Raw genomic sequence first — 19,996 nt, 5'->3', positions numbered from 1 at the left:
CTCAGTAAATGCCCAAACCCTACAGAACTGGTGCCTTCAGAGAGCCACTATGATTACATATTTGGCGTCCCTGAACGGCTATGAAACACTACATAAATAACACACAATTACAGAAAATGTGAAATAAATGCTGATCAAAGGATCTTCTGATTGTGAAATGTGACACACTGTCCGGATGAAACGATTGCAAAGCTAGGATGGGCCATGACCTCCATTGGCATTAACACACTGACACTGTTACAGTGACAGTGTAACACAGTGATCCTGACAGTGCTGCTGCATAGACCCTATCGCCCTGATCATGTACTGTCCGTCTCTTATTGGTGCTTCAGATGCTCTACTTAACTCACCACAGGAGCAAACACCTCAGCAAGGGTTTCTTGAAGTCATCCTAATGCTCTGTGGTCTTGCCTTGTCCTACCACAAAACGGACACTTCTGTCTTCAGTCTTTATCTTGAAGGAATAAAAGGTGTTTACTTAAGATCTTCCTTTGTCTATCACTGGAAAAATACTTACCCTCAATCTACACCAAAGGTGTTCTTGTGTTCAAGGAGATTTCTCCCCACATCATCACACTTTGACCAGTCCACCAGTTGACTAAAACAAGGTGAAAGCTAGCGTGACGCTCACCACGATGTTTTCACACATTATTTTGTCAGACACCTCCGATGTTTAGCAAGATACATCTGCTTATGCTTTGATTATTACCTCCTTGGCCTTGTGCTGTCTGAAAACATTTAAACACTCCTTCTCCTTGGGTTATTTTAAAAGATCTTTGGTTTCCTGAGAATCTTTGGTTTAAATTCACTACTTGACCGATGGATCTTACAGTGATAGAGGTACAGTATGTATTCTGAAGTCATGGTAACTAATATTGCACACAGACTAGGGCTATTTAATTGTGTGACTTATTAAAGTAATTGTGCACATCTGAACTAATGTAGGTTTGCCATAGTAAGGGGCTGAATATGTATTCAATATATTTTTAGTTTTTGATAGTGTTTTGCACTTTTATTGACATATTACACCTATAAAACTATTCAGTTCAAACATTCAATTTTACATTAATATTATTAGCTTTAAAAATGAGTACATCATTTGCACTGTAATTCAACAAAATGGAACATCATTGGAAGAAGGTGAATACCTTGCAAGTTACTGTGCTGTTTATGCTGGTCCTTCTCTCAAGTCAAAGAGGTGGAGTTTGTTTTTAATACTGTCAAGAGGACGTTAGAAAAAAGAAATAACAACATCTTTTAGATTTAAGGAGGGTGCACAGAATCTCTTCAGTAACACAATGAGATGTTTTTGTTATATAGACTATTTTCTGGTAAAGCAAAATGTAAAAACAAAAAGAGAAATCTTTGATTTCCCTACTGGCACATAAAATTGCTTCCAAGGATGTCTAAGAAATGTGAACATAATTGGGACTTCACACACAGCAGCATATGATGAAGCATTTATTTGCTACCTTGAAATGTTTTTTTTAGATGACCAAACCCCAATTTCAAACCATTTATAACATTCAACAGAAACAATAGCCAAGCACATTTTAATAAGAAGTAATGGGAAACTGGCAAGCAAGCAACATTTAATTTGGCTTTAGCTGCCAAGAAGGTAATAATAAAAACTTATTAGAAATGCACGATTCAGCCTCCTTCTCCCCCTGAAGAATGAAGGATTGATTTGCTTCCCAATGTGTTGAAGCACAAAAATGGATCCTTTATTGGACTCTATTATAACTCAATGAGCTGCAGCCGAGTGGTAGGAAGCAGTAATTAAGGAGCGACTGCTTTCCATCTGTCTATACTGTACGAACAATTTAGAAATTTTTTCTGCTTATTTTGCGCTCTTTACATGAAGAGGTTAATTTGTTACAACCAAACAGTGGTCTTTACACCTGCTTTTACATTGTACAGTTTGTCAGTCATCAATTAACCAAAAGAACGTCTGTAGCTGAACTGAAAGGATGGTCCTGTTGCTTATTTTGTTTATTATTTCTTACTGCAGAAGTCTGAGCCAGCCGAAGTAGTCGTCCTGGAACGATGTCACATTGTGGAAGGAAGAGATAACAGAAAGGCTTCATTAAGCATTAGTAAGTACTGAAAGATTCCTTCATTTATTTTAAAGTGAAGTCATTTATATTTGATTTGCCTTACTTGCATGTTTAGGAATATTAATTTTGTGACTGGTGTGTTTGTGCATATTTAAGTGTTCAGCTGTTGTGTCAATCAGGCCTGATAGTCAACGGGAATATAAATATAATTTCTTAAATAGCTCCCAGATAAACTCCTAAGAGATATAAACACGTTATGAGTTGGAGCCTTCGTTCAGAAAGATATACATGGAGATACTGTATATGTTAAAGTACTGTAGATGAACAATCAAGTACCCTCTTTTGTCCATGCCAATTTCATGCTGGAATTTTGGCTTGCAATTACAGTCTGCAACTTTTCATTTATTTGCATGCTTTGAAATTCTTTCTAGTCCTATTACACCACAGTCTTGTAATAGGACTAGTCATGTGATCCATGCTGCATACACAATGCAGGGGAAATCAGGAGTTCGCCAATGATAAGACTGTGGTGTAAGCTTTGAGGATTTAGATATGCTCTTTATTTCTTTCAAAGCCTTGGAGAAATAAGATCTCCCTCAAAGATAATCTGTTTTTTTTTTCTAACTATCACAAGTTCTGTGCTTGTGGTGCTGCCAAGCAGTTTAGTCCACAAATCATTGCTGGTATTCTGTAAAAGAGAAGAGTCAGATGTGTATAGTGATTTTCCTTTTAAGTCAGAGTTCATTAGCTAACCCTACAGGCTAGAGGAGCTCAATGATAGTATTTTCTTGCTCATGTAGAAAAGGGCAACCCAACTCTTGTCTTGGGAACCATAGTCTATTCAAGTTATGAATGGTCACTTGCATAATTGATACATTTGTCTTAATTAGTCAAGACTGATGTGATTTTTATCCAGTGTTTGAGGAAAAGATGTACAAAGCCTGACAGGTTGTGAATCTCTGGGACTGGGATTACATTATTAACTATAGATAGCTAAATTATTTTAATTCTGGTAAGGATCTTCTCCTTCTCCTTCTTCTTCTTCCCATTATCATCCTTATGTTTATGCTTTTGGGATTGACTACAGGCTGCTACAGCCTTTTCCAGGAATAAGTAGTTTTCTGATCATGGACAGATGAGCGGATATTTCTAATCTTGTTTAGTGTCTTTCTAAATGGAATCAAAGTGCTATAAAATAAAAAGCAAAAATAGAAATGTAATGAAATAAGCAGAAAACAGGGAAGTGTATTTAATATGTTTAATATAACCAAACTTAAATAAAATGTTGAACAATAAACAACTAGATTTTAAAACGTGTTTAAAAAACTATTCATCTTCAGGGGCTTTTGTTATATCGTTCCATAGCACTGCTGCCTTACAGCAGATACAGTACAGCCATATTATCTGCACAGAGAAAGCCACCACTGTCCACAGTTGGCTGACAGCAAGTTGCATGAGGTGACATAACTAAAGAGATACAAGATATAAGTACAGTACAAATCCTTTCCGAACTGTTAAGCTAAATAACACAGTTTGACAACAAAGACTGATTTTGAGTGTCTGTTGATCCTTCAGATAAAGCTGATCCTGTAATCATTGGTTGGCTGCATCAGTTGTGCCAAATTGACAATGTTAGTGTGATTATTAACAGTCTTGAGGCATCCCAAGATCATTTTTTGTCTACAGCTAAAAAGGATAAAATTAGCTTTAATTAAATAGACTTCAGACTACAATCAGAAAAGTTACCAATTCAAATTATTTTTGGGGATAAATGAAATGATAATTGTATCTTGTTCTAAGTTCCAAAAACTTAACAACTTATGACGGGTAACAAGATCTCCACATCTCCAGTTAAAAGATATTCTCTGTTAATTTGTTCATTTGAATTGGATTGAAAGTAGTGTAGTTTTGTGTTTTGAGAATAAAATGTATTCTTCCTGCAGTAGTGATTCCCCACTTTTCCATCTCTTTTGTGTACCCTGTTTTGTTTGTCCTTTGGATTAAGGCGACAGTAGATACTCTTAGTTTAGAGATATCCACATTCAAGGTGGAAGGTAAACTGCATTTTCAAAAACTCTGGACTAGCATAAACCTGACCAGGTTTATACTGTAACATTTATTGCAGAAAAATATTTCTACATATTGTTAATTATAAATGATAGAAATCATATTATATCTTAAAACTAGCTCGCAATTATGTTTTATCTTTCTTTTTCCCCCGATTTTATATATCTTTATTATATAAAATGTAATTCCTTAAAAATGCCTATAATGCTGAAAAAACAGGAGATTAAGGTGTTTAGTTGCCTCTCACCAGTCAATTGTGTGAAATGCAACTAAGACCAGAACTAAATCAGAAACCCACCTTCTTAACTGCAAATTCAAACCCCAAACTCTGCTGGTGATAGGAGCTTATGTAAAAGCATCTGGGAAACAGACAGCTACCAGTAATTGAAATATTTGAAATCTGGCATTGGTGGCAGGGTCAAAGTCGTGATTTAACTGAGTATAAAGTTGTTTAATTAATGTATTTTTTCCAACTCACACAATATTTTTTCTACCTTCAAATCTTTTCATAATGAGCCTGGTAGAGAGAAACTGATCCACCATATTTTTGCTTCATACACTGCTGATTGCTGACATGCGTTTCTTTCCTGTGCTTCTGTTCCTGTTGCTCTACATGCAGTATACAGAAGCCCACGTCCTGTCAAAATCGAAATGTTCTGATCATGTTACTCTTGTTATAAAAAGGTGGATTTGTTGATATGTTGCAATTAATAAAATTTCAAATTGTCATCTTCGATTTTTTTTGTACCATTTTCACTTATGTTCTTAATTAATTAAAAATTGTAGTTGTGGCAAACCAAGACTAGTTCTTGACTAGCCTCTAGAAAAATGCCCACATACACTACAGGTTTCCTTTAGATTCTGTCTTCTGCATCTAGCAAGCACTTGAACTCACAGCCTTATCTGGCTCTACCTACAGTACCTTGCAGGCTACTATTACCTGGGTTTAGAGGACAGTGGAAATTATATTTTCTTTGTGAAGTGCCAGCTGTACTCACAATGTTGTATTTTTATCATATTTTCTTCTTGTTGTTTGCTTTTTATACTTTTGCTGCTTTTCACCTGCATCTATTGTTGTCTTTTACTGTTTTTAAACACTTGGTACTTGTGTCTGAGGATCTGCCAGTGGGTGGATATCACTTTAGCTGTAATGTAACATACTTTTTCCTGTTAATTCACACTTAGATAATATAGTGCAGTTATTAATTAAATAGTACAAGATTCAGCAAACCATACTGAGGAGGTTAATGAAGACCACATTAGCTTTAACCTTGTCTTTGCATTTCAATTAAATAATGACATTTCTAAACATTTATGAATTGCAGCAAATAAAATCACTTGTAATGTGACGTTTTCTGTATTTTACTATGCAAGAAGGCCAGCGACTTCAGATGAGATGTTAAACTAAGGTCCTGATTGCCTTCTCATTAAAGATACCATGACACATTTTAAAAGAAGAGGAATTAACCTTGGTGTTCTGGTTAAATTGCAGATTGTACAGTCCAGCCTTCCTAAAGTTCCCACTTAATTCATTTGATAAGGAAATTTCTACCTTCTCTACCAGTGGAGCTGTTGGCACATAATGGCTATAAGTATTATGATAAAATTTAGATTTAGATTTATAGAAATTAAGAAAAGTGGTGGTCCCTGTAAAAATCCCTGTGGTACCCCACTAATTTGATTCACCCCTTATCTGTACCCTTTTTTTCTATAACTAGTTATAAATCTACTCATGTTTTCCTGAGTGCCAACTGCCTGCAATTTGAAAATTAATTGCTTATGAGGAAATACTGTATATTCACAAACCTTCTGAAAATCTAAATTTACCATGTCATATGCCATGTATGTGTCCATAACTGTTGTTACTTGTTCAGAAAACTCTTAACAAGTTTGTTGGGAAAGGCCTATCTTTAATTTTTTGGGGGGGGATATTATTTCCATATATTGTAGATGCAATTCTAATAATTGTTTCCATGTCATAGAATGCTAATCTTACATTTAATAGAAGTCCAGATACAGTATATTGGTGTATAGTGAGCTAATTTAAATGTTTTACCTTTTTTAGTCCATGGGTACTACCCTTGTCTTGAGTGACCGTTGAAAGAGGTGTGTCAATGGCTGTTTTAGTTAATACTATTTAATACTTAAAACTCTGACCTTACACTTCCTGGGAAATGTTGTTGACTTCTTCCTTGGTGATCACCTCAGTGATCAGCTATTTCCCTTTCCATACTGTACATACTGTAGAAGCTTCCCATTTTTTGTTCTGAATATGTTTTGCTTCATCTTTTGCTGTGTACTGCTAGTACTGACAGATGTGTTTTTGCTGTTGTAGTACTGAAAGAACATTTTATTATTTATTTTATCCTCCACTGCATTATTGTTTTCAGTTTGTGTCTTGGTCTTTCTAACGTCGTTTTCTTTCCCTGTGCTTTTAATTCTTAATCTAGATCATTTTGTTTTTATGAAGCACTTTATTTTCCCTTTCGTCGTACTATTAGTTGTATTTGCTTTGTGGTATACTGTTATTTAGCTTTTTATTTACTCAGTTTTGGTATACATATTTTCAGTTTCAAAAATATAATTCTTTCAGTTCTGTCATCTTCTTTTCAAGACAAGATCTTTTCAACCATTTCCACTTGTAGGTGCTCTGACAAACTGGGTCATCAACTGTGTATCCAGCGTCAGTTTGTCATTTTCTGCTGCTGATATTCCTAGAGGTATTTCCAAGTCTGTGTTGGGAAAATTGAAGTCTTCCATAAAAACTACTTGTTATGCACATAAATTCTTAATTTCATTATACAATGTTGAATTATAATTAACAACTTTGGTGATCTATAGCAAACTCCTCACAGTATACCTCAATAATTTTTTTAAAATAAATGACTCATATAAATTCAGAGACTGTTGATTTCTGTAGCTTACATTCTTGAACCTGAATACTCTTTTGATATGTAGTCCTATTGCTCCACCTCTTATATCTTTTCTGTCTCTCTGGAACAGGAGTGTGTCCACTAATGTTACATTTATCTCCATTGTTTAGGGTTAAACAGGTTTCCATGATTGCAATAACATCATAATTGCCTGCTAATGTGGTAGATTCTATCTCCTCTAATTAGTTTCTGATGCTAGCATTTAGGTAGAAGCACTTAATTTCCCTATCATTTTTTCCTCTTTAATTTAACTTGGTCTTTGTTCCCAAGGTAACTTTGTTTTCCCTTGTCTTTGGTTTAAGTATTTCCGAATTTCTTTGTGGATTGTTGTGGCAGGATGACTAGAGTTGCCTTTGCAATAGAAAGGTGTCCAGTGGCCCAGAAAGCAGAAGCCATGTCTTCATCCATGTGATGTGTTGACAAAAGCAATTGTAGTTGTGTCAGTTTTTCCAGCAAATCTAACTGTTCTCTCTCACGCAATTAATACAGACACTACTACTACTGAATAGTACTGAATACTACTGAATAGTATAGTCGTTTTAAGTCACCAATATAGTGATGCCATTTACTGGAAAAAATTGATTTACTTAAAATTAATAAAGACGTATATATCCAGTTATTAATTTCATATACCTTTATATATATAATCAATCATGTATTTGGTCAGTCAATATTCATATTGTCAAATTTCCTGATAGATTTTAGACAGTCCTTATACAGAAAAATTTTGCAACACAACCCCTTTCTTTAATGTAATTATACTATACTGTATATAGTTCAGGTGGGTAGCTGCGTCAGCATGCGTAGGCTGCAAAGGAACAAGTAATAGGTTTATTCCATGCTGAAAAAAAGAAGAAAGAGAACACAACGTTTCGGCCGTGGAGCCTTCTTCAGGTGTGAAGAACCTTCTTCACACCTGAAGAAGGCTCCACGGCCGAAACGTTGTGTTCTCTTTCTTCCTTTTATACTGTATATATACTACTGTAAGTACAATATGTATACAACTGTGTAATAAAGTTAGTGTGTTTCACAGTCCAACTAAGTACAATTACTGTAGTAATTGTACTGTTTGTATTTATAGTGTGATTTAAATAGCCAGATGATTTGGAGGAGCAGTGACAAAACAATTTTGGAGATTTAAATTAATCCACTACTGTGTGGCTGTGTACATTGGTGCAAAAAATTACTTCTTCTTACTGTACATAAGGCTATAAGTAAGTGCAAACCTTGTCATTCCACAGTTTGAAATTGACTCCAGATTTTCTAGTTTCAAGTAAAATCAAACTGATTTTCCTTTGCGATGATCAGTTTTCCTAAACAATAACCACCTTAAAACTTTCAAAATTAAATTAGGAGTAGCAGTATATTTTATCAGAACTTATATTTACTCATGTCTAGAAAGGTAAATAGTGAAACACAAATGCAGTACAAGTTCAGTGTGAAGTTATAACACTAGGCCAGTATTTCGGTTCAGTAAAAAATTTAATAAAGTTAAATTTTAAAGAAGCCAGAATGAAGAAAATAAAATGGAAACACTGTTACAAACACAATATGTTCCAGATTTGAGGGGATTTATGTGCGTATTTAATAAATTCTCTGCAGATTATTTTATTTACTTGGTTAACCTTTAAAAATAATGGATCAGAACACCATATGGAAAACTGAATAAGCCCATATGTGCAACATGGCATGACTACTATGGTATAGTTGAGAGGATGGATGTGTAATTATGAATTTAAAATGCAGTAAAATGCTAGATCTGTGTTGGTACAAATAATACAAGTTTCATCTTTGAACTATAAACTGTTAACAGAAATGGTAAGACTTTTTCAGAATTCCCAGTTTTATGTAACACCGTTGCGTTTTTGTGATTAAAACAAGTTATGCTTCAGAAGTCAGAGGCTAGATTTCATTTTTTCAGGAAAACTAAATCTAGGATTTTTCAAAACAAATAATTTATAGATAAGTTGGTTATTTTCTTTCTTTAAGTAGAAAACATAGAAAATGTTATTTTTTGTGTTGAGCACAATTTTAAAAAGATGTACAAATGTGCCTGGTGCAGTCAGCAGTCAGTCAGATTGATATCACTGCTAATTTGGATGTGAAGCAGATGCCTGCAGAGAATTTAGCCCACTTACTGTAATTAATAAGACAACTGATGTCTGTATTTGAAGTCCCTTGAAGAAAGGATTTATTTTTCAAATTGGAACTCCATGTGCTCCTTCATTTTGTCACATGGTGGATATCTGAGGCAGAGCTTTGTTCTTCAGGAAAAAAAAGGTAGCTCATGAAATATTTTCAACAAATCCATGAGGCTTTTAAGTCTTGTTGTTTTCTCTTCTGAGACCCTTAAATCAGGCACTATGAGCCTCTCAGTGTTGTCTCCTTCCTTGTACTCTTTTTAGATCATTGTGAAATCTCAAAATACAACCAAGGGGCAAGCATGATTATTACTGAGCTCTGCAGTGAATTCTTTGCAGCTTTCTTTCATCTAAAATGTGTCCAAGAAAGGTTGGTGAAGTGATAACCCACAAGAAAACAAATTGCTTATTTTCTTCATGTTCTTAATGTTTAGTGTACCATTTGCTCTTTTCCAAGCATACACCTATTAATGGACATCTGATGTACGGTGAAGTCAATATGTTTTCTTACAGGTGCCACTCAGCAGTTACCCAAGGTTCAGTAGTGTTTTGGGCCTAGTTTTTTCCAATGTGATGTGCTCAACATTATCTGTTGAGAACAAATAACTAAATTGATTATTTTGAATTAAGAATTATTTTTTAAAAACTTAAATGGTCTAAAGGCATTTTGTGGCCAGTCTGGGCATAAGAACTAACTTTAGAGAAAATTTTCTAAAGCTGGTGCTTAAACCCATGACAAATACCATTCACACAGAGCAATAACCAGGCTTGTAGTCCATGTACAGTGGCAATCTCAAAGTAAGGCACATTAAATCCTTAAGTTCTTAAAATCTAATGACCCATTTACATTGTATAGGCATCAACCAGGTGAATACTAGACTGTATTTGTGAATCCCATAATAAAACTGTGTGATTTTGCCTACCTCTTTAGTGTAGGAATTTCACTTCTGAAAACACAGACATGAAAGACTAACACATTTATTCTTCTTTTGTCTGTGATTATTAAGACTGACATAACACTTCTTTGGTATTTGTTAGTCACAGGTTAAAGTGGATTGTGACCCTAGTTAGACTTTGGCCTTGCATTCTTTTAATAATTATTACACAAAGACAGTCAAATTGAATTATAAATCAAATGATTGTATTTTAAATGCATTCCTATGCCCTCGAATAATCATTCTTTTCTTGATTACTGTTCTGAAAACTAAAAAAATCTAATTCACCACCTGTTGATTGGCTGTTTTGCTCTTAAATTCTCTTCTCTCACAAGTTCTCACCAATTACATGTGTACACACAACACGTTTTCTTTTACAAGCCTTGAAACAATGCATACTGTGTAACAAATACTGTGCCTTTTAGACAAGATAGTACTATTCACAATACCCTGAGCTTCCAATCAGAGAAAAACATCCTGGAAAGGAGATTTGTTAATAAATTCTGTTCTTAACAGAATTTTAAGAGGTTTTCCTATGAGCTACAAAGCTTTTTTAAGCTTTTACACAATATTACTGTTTAGACTATTCTGTGTGGAACATTTAATATTTTACCTTTTTATTTGTTTTTTATGGTCTATGATCTGCTTCTATTTCTGCATTGTGGGTAAGTTACTGCTGCAACTGCAGACACGACTATAGCAAAACCTAGGAAGGAAAAGCAGCAATACACATACGGTACTTTAATGAACAGATACAAGGAGTATAGTTATGCATCAAGACAGGACAGACTTGCTGCAAGCACTGATTCTGTACCAACAATTTAAAGGAGGAAAGAAAATGTGAAAATTCAAAATTGATAAAAATTCACAGACATTCCAACCAAAACACATAGTGTAAAAAGTGTAAGGTACAGTTCTAAAAATGTTCGAGGTTTGAGATTTTTGAGCATGGATTCCTGTCTTTAATTTTTGGTGCAGCAAAGTGAGTCATTCCTCTCTTTGTGAATGATTTTTGTCAAGGTGTACGGGCCTGTGCTATTTAAAATGTCTTGTGTGTATGGGGTAGAGTTACACCAGATGTTGTTTAATATTATGAAATAGTGCCATAACATCAAGGTTTGAATTTCTGTGCATATAAAGTCCAATGACTATTAAGAGCTTAACCGAACTACCTGTATCTGTTGCCAAAGTACTGTACATACCACTAATACCAATTATATTCTAATTGCTTCAGTTATATTGAATGTCAGAAGAAACATGCACTCAGTGCTTGTACAGTTTTAGAAAAATGCATCATCATTTTCTAGCCACTTACACCTGGCGAGGGTCGCGTTGGTAACCAACGACCAGACTTCCCTTTCCCTAGCAACGGTCTCCAGCTCGGGGGGCATTCTCAAAATATCCCCGAGCCTCCACAACTGGCTCCTCTTAATCCGGACGAGCAGCAACTCTACTCCAAGATCCTCACGAATTGCTGAGCTCCTCACCCTGCCAAGGAGAGTAAGCCTGCAACCCTATAGAGAAAACTTATTTTCGCCAGTTCTACCAACAATCTCATTCTTTCAGTCACTACCCAACACTCATGACCCATAGGTGAGGATAGCCACATTATGGCAGGTACTGTACTAATCCTCTGGTCAATCTTACAGTATGATTCCCCTCTCCCTCACTGGTGAACAAGACCACAAGGTACTTTAACTCCTCCACTTGGGACAGACGTTCCCCCCTCACTTGGATAAAACAATCCACTCTTTTCCGGATTGCTCTTTTCTGGATTTTCAGATTTAAAAATGCTGACCCTCATCCCAACAGCATCACACTCAGTTGTGACCCTCTCTAATTATACAGATTTTGGATATTGATTAAATGTTTTGGCATCAGTTTGAATAAATGCTCATTCATGAGTGACCATGATACCTTCAAGAAATTTATTGCTTACGAACTAAATCACCTCATCAAGCAGAGAATTTGTTTGGATACAGGAAATGAAATGGTTTACCCATTTCAAGCCTAGTGAAAACTAAGAAAGAAGAACACAGAAAGGAATGGTTATGTTCCAGAGATCAACTCCTTTGTGCTTTCATTATGTTGGAGGCTGGACTTCACAAGTGTGCTGAATGATTTTTTCACTACAGAGTTCCACTTGTGTTTGATAGCAGCCTGTCTGCACTGTGTGACATTGATCAAGTCCTGTGATTTCGCTTTTGATCTCTCTTGCTGCCCTTGTTGGGGGTTTAAGCTATCATGCCAACATTCTGCTGTCTTGGATATTTCTTACATGGTTCAGACATTCCATATTCGAGACAGTTCTTGGTTTTAGGTCCTGATTAGAATACCTTGACTTCTGGGAGGCTATAATCAGTAGTGATCATACTGCCTATCAGTAAGCTAGAATCAGCTTAGGGCCTGTTTGTAGGTGCTTAGTTTGCTGTGGTTTCTGTAACAGGTTTGATTTTTTCTGGTATGGCATTGTTAGCAACATGCCCAACAAGCATGCTGTGGTGTGCCAGTTTTGAGTCCCATTGAGCATTACAAGGTTGAGCTGGGATGATGGGTGTCATCTTGGGGCTCAGAGACCAGTGAACAGGCACATGCTTCTACTGGTTCTATGAGAGGAATGGGATGTCTCTCCGACGAGACATCATCCCTAGAGGTTGCAGAATCCCATGAGAAATCATCTGTAACCTGGTGCAAAGCAAACAAATGCACAGCCTGAATTACTTTCAATGGTGGCCACATAAGCTAATAGCCTGCGACTTTCACGGTAGAACCCCTTATTGATCATTTCTGATGAGGGCAAATGTTTATCAGCTTAATGAGTTAACCAATGTCTTGCCTGTTCAATAAAATGTCACCGCACCTGCTACAAAAAAGAGGTTATCATGATTCTGATAATAACAGTGAGTTTGCAGCAGTTACACTATAAGTGATAGTTTTCTTTATTATGCTCAGTATATATTTCTCAAATGGGTCAAAGTTAAAAATAGGTTTGAGCAGGGAGCTGTGTCAGCTTGCTTTCGCTGCAAAGGTACAATTGAAGGTTAATTCCATGCTGAAAAGTAGAAAGAAAAATACAATGTTTTGGCTATTAAGTCTTCTTTAGGTGTGAGGGGTTAAGGCTTAAGATTAAGCCTTCTTCTGTTCACACCTGAAGAAGTCTTAACAGCCAGAACATTACAGTTTTTCTTCCTATATTCCAAAGTAGGAGTAACCTTCACTTGTTCCAAAGTTTAAAAAGTCTTTCTTTAAAAATAAAGAAAGGAATGCATTTATTTTAAAATTCTAAGGACCAGGGTGACACTAAAAGACTCATGTGCAACATGCAGGGCAGAATATACTAAAGGACATGCTTTTCTTTGTTTTTTCCACTTCTTGACTCTCTATTGATTTTATATCTGCACCTCCTATCAGTCAGATTGTAATGAGGCTGCTTGAAATGTGCTGCTCTAAAAGAAATTTATTAATCTTAATAGATCATTCCAGAATTCTGTTCTGTTTCTTTGGCATATCAGAGTTTTTTTTAGATCTGCTTCACTTTAATGGGCCGGTCACTGCTTCTTTCCACACTTCATTAATCCAGAAAAAGAAAACATTTATCACAGATGACTTTTTTTGGGAGAAGGAAAGGGTCAAAATGCCTTTCAAAAGAAAATGTATTCATCTGTTTTCTTGTTGCTCTATAAAGCAGCAGGAGCAATTCATCACACTTTAACTTGCTGGCATGCAAGACTAGACAAACTGGTACAAGGTTGGGTGAAGAAAATTCAAGTGATGCTGTTTCTTTCACTGAAGATTCAGCAATGCTTGGAGTTGTTTTATTTGAAAAACATAGTCTTTTTCTTTAGTATATATATATAGTACATTTCACCTCAGGCTTAAACACAGAACTCACTTATATCTAATGAAAACTAAAACCTTGAGTTCAGCAGATATCAAGCTTTTGTCATTTGTGCTGTATTTTTCATCACATTAGTGGTAATTGGTTGTTCTAGTCATATTGGAAATCTCATGTCTGTACAGTTTAGAATACCATTCATGGGGTCATAAACTGTTAAATAACTGCTAAGATAATACATACAGATTTTATGTATGACATGAGTGATCATTGCTTCTATTTAATAAGATAGCAGTGCAGACTGAAATAAACTGTTTATACTGATGGATATGAGCACATTAAATGCATGGTAATGTAGGAATATGAATATAGTTTAGATTGAAATGTTTTTTCTTAAAAATTACAGAATTACAGTAAATCCTTTCATATCAACTGTATTTGAAAAACTGATACTGTGCTTGGAAAACAAATCATTTTAAACAGAATTGTAAATGTAGATCTCATGGGTGTATGACCAGTTATGGATGATTTCATGACTTAGCAGTTTCTCAGTAATTTGCTATACAGTATTTCCATTCCCTTCCATTCCCTCAAGCAACCTCGAAGTCTGAAAGTAATCAAGACAAACTTTTCATTGTTTTCTCTGTTTTTGTCCCTATATGAATGTTGGTCTGTGCCTTAAGAAAAAAAATACATACAGCTCCTCAGGCCAGTTGATGTACATTTTGGCAAGCTGTGTATGCTTTATTCTGTGTGCTACACTGGAAAAGGCTTGCAACAGCTCTTTAAAACTAATTTGACTTTGACCTCTTGGCATTTGTTTAGTCCTTTTGAACAATTTGTGTGTCTGTTTTAAAGATAACTCTTTGGCATCCCAGAACTCTATCTCTTGATAGTGTCTTTAGTGGTAAATATCACCCTTCTGTATGTTTTGCCTTTTTATTGTCAATCTTTAACTTGATTGCTAGGCTTTGAGCCAGGCTTATACAGTATTATGTGGCCTTAAAAATGAAGTCAGTCAAACTTTTATTTCTGTATTTTTCATATTACCGTATATGCCTGATGGAAAATGTTTGTTCTTTAACTGTATAAATGTTAACATTAGAACTGTACATTATGCTCCTGTATCTCTATTTGTGTGATGTCAAGACAACTCTAATCCTTCAAGTTACCACCTTGACTGGCTTGCTATATGCTCTTTGAGCTGAACATTTCAGGTATATTTTATCCTTCCTATACTTTTTTCTCTTTCCCTTTTTTATCAACTTAATAATAAATTAATAATTTATTGAATTATTTAATAATAATAATAATTCCTTACACTTATGTAGTGCTTTTATGGACACTCCACTTAAAGGGCTTTAGAAGTAGTGGGGAATCCCCTTCACCATCACCAATGTGCAGCCCCACCTGGATGATGCGACGGCAGCCATAGTGCGCCAGAACGCTCCCCACACATCAGCTATCAGTGGGGAGGAGAGCAGAGTGATGAAGCCAATTCATAGATGGGGATTATTAGGAGGCCATGATTGGTAAGGGCCAATGGGAAATTAGGCCAGGACGCCGGGGTTACACCCCTGTTCTTTTTGAGAAATGCCCTGGGATTTTCAATGACCTCAGAGAGTCAGGACCTCGGTTTTACATCTCATCCGAAGGAGCATAATATATAGAGCCCACTCTAGATGTTTTTGAGCATTTCTTCATCTGTACGTGCATTTGTGCTGTTACACTTCCCATTATACCTGATTTGTAAACTTTCCAACTTTCAAACCTTTGTTATACCTTTGTACTGTGAATATTCTGTACATGTTAAACAACATACACGGTAATCACATACAGTATACATTTTTATTTGAAGGAGACTATCCATGGGATTAACAGGTTATTAGTTAGTTACCTGGAACACCTAAATTGTGTTAGTCACCAACTTCTTAATCTTCCTTGCTTGCCAATGTCTTTTATTGCTCAGGATTTTTAATTTTTTGCAATCAACTATAAATGCAGTTTAAGGGATCTCTGGCATGCATTCATTCCCCTTAATACTCCAGTTATCTGTGACCAAATATTCAGTTGAACTATTTACATATTTCCAGGAGAATTGACTGAGGAGTGGTACAATTTCTGGCACTGGTAATCTTAAAGTGCAGTGAACCAGAGCACTTTCTTTATTGTGCATGTATTGCTAAATGTCAGACTGAATAAACTTCACTTTGACTTTAATTATGCTGCCAAAAATTAGCGATATAAATGACCTTAAATTTAAAATCTCCTTTGTCAGTTCTCCAGAAATAGGCGGGTGGGGGGGTGGGGGGGAGTAATTTCTTTGTCCTGCACTGCCTAGGAAATAGTACTCAAGCTTGTCTGTGTAACATCTCCTCCAGCATACACTCTTTCTTATCGTAGTCCTCACTATTCAGCAACCCCCCCCCATCCAAGCAATTTGCAAAAAGCTTTTGTGTAACAGAGCAGCAAGTGACTCAGTTGGTAGTAATGAGCTCCATAGCTTTGCATGTACAACCTGTTGACGCCTCACGGATGAGTTGTCATGCTGCATTATCTCTAGATACTGATGAGCAGTGTTCTGGCTGGGATGGATGGTAGGCTGTGCATAAAGGACAGTTCTCATGAAAGAAATGATGGACACATTCACCTCGGTAAATCCCACTGGCCCCTTTTGTTGAATTGCTGTGTGCTGCTGCTGCAGCTGCTGAAGCTACTGCTGTTTCTGCTGCAGCCTCTGCTGCTCAATGTACTGAATTCCAGCTAAAGCGAACAGCCCTGATGGCTACCTGCTGAGTAGGAGAATTTCACCAAGCAGCTGCTTCTTAGTTTGATAATTCCGCCACCTAGTTTTCTAACACGTTAATTGCTTTAGGGAAAACTGCTGCACTGCTTGGGCTAAGCAGCGTGGATGAATTTGAAGCAGCAGGGGTTTGATCCCAGACTATTAGGGTATGTGATTCCGTGACAGAGAAGATGGATGAATAAAAGTCTGTATTATACACAACATCAATCCTGCCCTACCTTTCCTTTTAATACTCTTCACCCGCCTCTCCCTCAATGCCTTCTATGTCTCTGTATCTGTTGTACCGTATTTGGTTTTCTGAAGGTGTGTTAATGCTTTCTGAGTGCAGAGTTTGAGAGTGGAGAACCAGATCTTTACCTCGAAGCCTTCAGCAAATCTGACTGCAAATCCTGGATTGTGGCACTCCGAGAGGCAAACTCTGAAGGTTTGCAAAAAAGGATCCGGCACCTTCAGCAGCTCATCATGGAAATTCAAGGCAGCGAGCCGGCAGACAGCCTAGGCAGGGAAATAACCCAGGCAGGTGAGTAACTGAGACTTGTGCTTCCTTTTCCTTTCTTGTAATGTACAGTACTTCTGACTAGCAGCTTCTGTTTCTAACTCTCTTGCAAGCAGTGTTTCTGATGTCTGAATACTGCATCCCATGATGTATACTTTTTTTGCATTCCTAGAATCATTCAAATCTCATGTAGCAAAAAAAAATGTGAAGAAGAAATTATTCAGAAATTACTTTTTAGGATGCAAATTTTACTGGCCGTTGATCCATCTTTTTCTTACAGATGACTTTTCCTTGTTGTGCATGAAAAGTGATTGGAGCCTTTATTAAAATAAATTAATCACATTTAAAATAGTTCTCGATTCATTTCAATTCGTAAGCTTGGAAGGCACTGAATTATATTCCAAACTAGAGTTATATCCCCACTAGCAGAGCTTTTCTTCTGTTTCCCAAAAACATTATGATAATGCACTCCACTAATCTTCCTGTATGAAAAGTCTTGTCATTTTGATCTATACTATACAACATTTTTTTAAATTACAAAAAAAATATTGTATGCTTGTCAGTGGTTTCTGTCTTTGGGTTAGTGCTGACACAGCACAAAATTAGAATAATGTCAAAGAAACAGAGACAAAACATACAGAACAAATGACATTATTACTATAAAATTAGAGAACCATGGAGTCCACAGAATATCCTCCTTTGGACACATTAGTGGGGTTTTGAAGGTTGTAAAATGAAGGAATTTAAATCAGTCAGAAAGCCTGTGTATTTTGTTTGTGATAATAAAGGATTTTACAGTCGATGCATAAAAACGTTAAGCATCATCATTTGCTTATTGAAGATAAAGTGTGTGGAATCAGTGTGTGATGTTTTTTGGTTAAAATGTACTGTAATGTCTTTCATTTAGAGTAAATTCTTTATGTTCCACAAACTCTGATTATGCACTCTACTTACCTTCCTGTTCAAAAGCGACACAGAGCTAACAAATGAATCCACATTGCAATTTTAATTAGATAATAATAGAGGATTCATCTAATGTTTCAGGGAAGAAACAAGACATTCATTTCAAAGTTAAAAATAAAGAAGTTTTCATACTTTTCCAATCAGGTTTATTTTAAAGGTCTTAAAATGTACTTTAAGAGAAACAGTATGTATTCACTCCATACTTTTCAGATCGTAAAACCAGAAGCAATATTTGATGCTTGTCTTGTTTACTGAGCTCAAATATTTAAAATGATGTCTGCTTGAACAAGAAATTGAAAGAAGTGAATCTATAGCAGAGGTATTTGGTGATAATCATGTTATTGTTATTTTCTAGTACTTTTCCAGTGTCAGTTTAAGGTTTTGACCAAAAGGTATAATAGAAAACCTGTCCTGCTCTGATTCCTGATGTGTTTCTTATTATCGTCTTTAACTACTTTAATATTTCTCTCACATCTACTGGAGGGTGAAGAAGATGAGGCAGCCCTAAATGCAAGTTTTAACATTCCTAGTTCACAAGTTCAAAATGTAAACAAAATGAACTTAATCAGAATATTGACTCCGTCTTCATAACTGGTGTGAAAACACCGAAAGGGTTAAAGAAGAACTCTTTGTTTACCCATTTAATTACACTTGTTACTGCACACGCTTATACCAGTTTGATGTATGCAAATCCAACTTCAAGCAGAAATACTCTGAATGAGATCTGTCCTTGTAAAACTTAAATGCAGGATTACGGGGTGAAATAATTTATGAGCGTCAATTATACTGTTTTCCACGAATTACGCCTTTAGATGTGTTTATAAGGAAAGCAAAGGAATAAGCCTTCTGTCACCCAAAGTTCCCCTTTGGCTATACATGTTTTGTTTAATGGAAACTCATGCTTCAGAGGATAAGATGTACTGCTTATCAAAGAAGAAATAAATATGCTACTGTATATTACTGGTAAAACTATAGCCTACAATGGGTACACCAGGGGGTTAAATGAACATCACTGAGACAGACTTTCAAATCCCAGAGTATTCATTAATGCTGCCACCTTAGAGAAATAACTCTGCACCTCTGCATATATTATTTCTTTCACAGACAAAAGGTGATAAATGCTACGTTCTCTGTTATTTCTACACAGATGAAACACATTGCTCTTAGGCACACCTCATTTTATTCACCTTTCAAGCAAATCCACATAGCTTGCCTGACAGCTACTGTATGTTCATATTTCTCAAGCCTGTGCATTTTATACTACTGCATTTTTTTCCATTTCCGTCCATTAACAAAGGCATGTACAGTATGGTTCAGACTTTATTTAATGAACTAAAAGGTCCTTTAGTGGAGATGCTTAAAACAGGGCATAAAGATCAGTGCAATCATGCACACACTTATTTAATTGTATTCAGACAACAGCAATAAACTGAATATACTTATAAGGAATATAAGTTCCTTAAATTGAATTGTTGGCACTGATGTTCGTTGGCACACAGGTGTATAATGTACTGTACAACTGGAGCTTTAGAGTTCAGTGAGAAATAAATCACTGAAAGACTCTAAGGCTTTAAAATTTATTTCACCCAATGATTTAAGGAATAATGTTCAAAGGATTAATTTTTGTGATTGTGTGTGTGCAATGATTTCATTCTTATAAGCACAACATTAAAATGTAGCTGGTGGTTTATGCAGAAAAATCAGTGCCAAGATGCGTCAGGAAGGAACTCAAGGCAATGAATGTTTGATAACTTATACTCTGA

The 19,996-nt window shown here is 35.9% G+C and overlaps 1 protein-coding gene across 1 annotated transcript in view; it reads left to right on the top strand.

Moving 5' to 3' along the window:
- inpp4b (inositol polyphosphate-4-phosphatase type II B) overlaps positions 1 to 19,996 on the top strand; it is a 407,152-nt gene that overhangs the window by 153,958 nt on the left and 233,198 nt on the right. The window contains exons 4-5 of the mRNA XM_088920878.1: positions 2,012 to 2,096; positions 17,103 to 17,294. Of these exons, the coding sequence (XP_088777004.1) occupies positions 2,012 to 2,096; positions 17,103 to 17,294 (277 nt within the window). The remainder of the gene's footprint in view (positions 1 to 2,011; positions 2,097 to 17,102; positions 17,295 to 19,996) is intronic.

The sequence above is a fragment of the Atractosteus spatula genome, chromosome 1 (genome assembly GCF_055471065.1).
Source record: "Atractosteus spatula isolate fAtrSpa1 chromosome 1, fAtrSpa1.hap1, whole genome shotgun sequence".
In the NCBI taxonomy this organism is placed as follows: domain Eukaryota; kingdom Metazoa; phylum Chordata; class Actinopteri; order Semionotiformes; family Lepisosteidae; genus Atractosteus; species Atractosteus spatula.
Note: the sequence above shows the minus strand (reverse complement) of the source record. Positions and strands in the feature narration are given on the sequence as shown.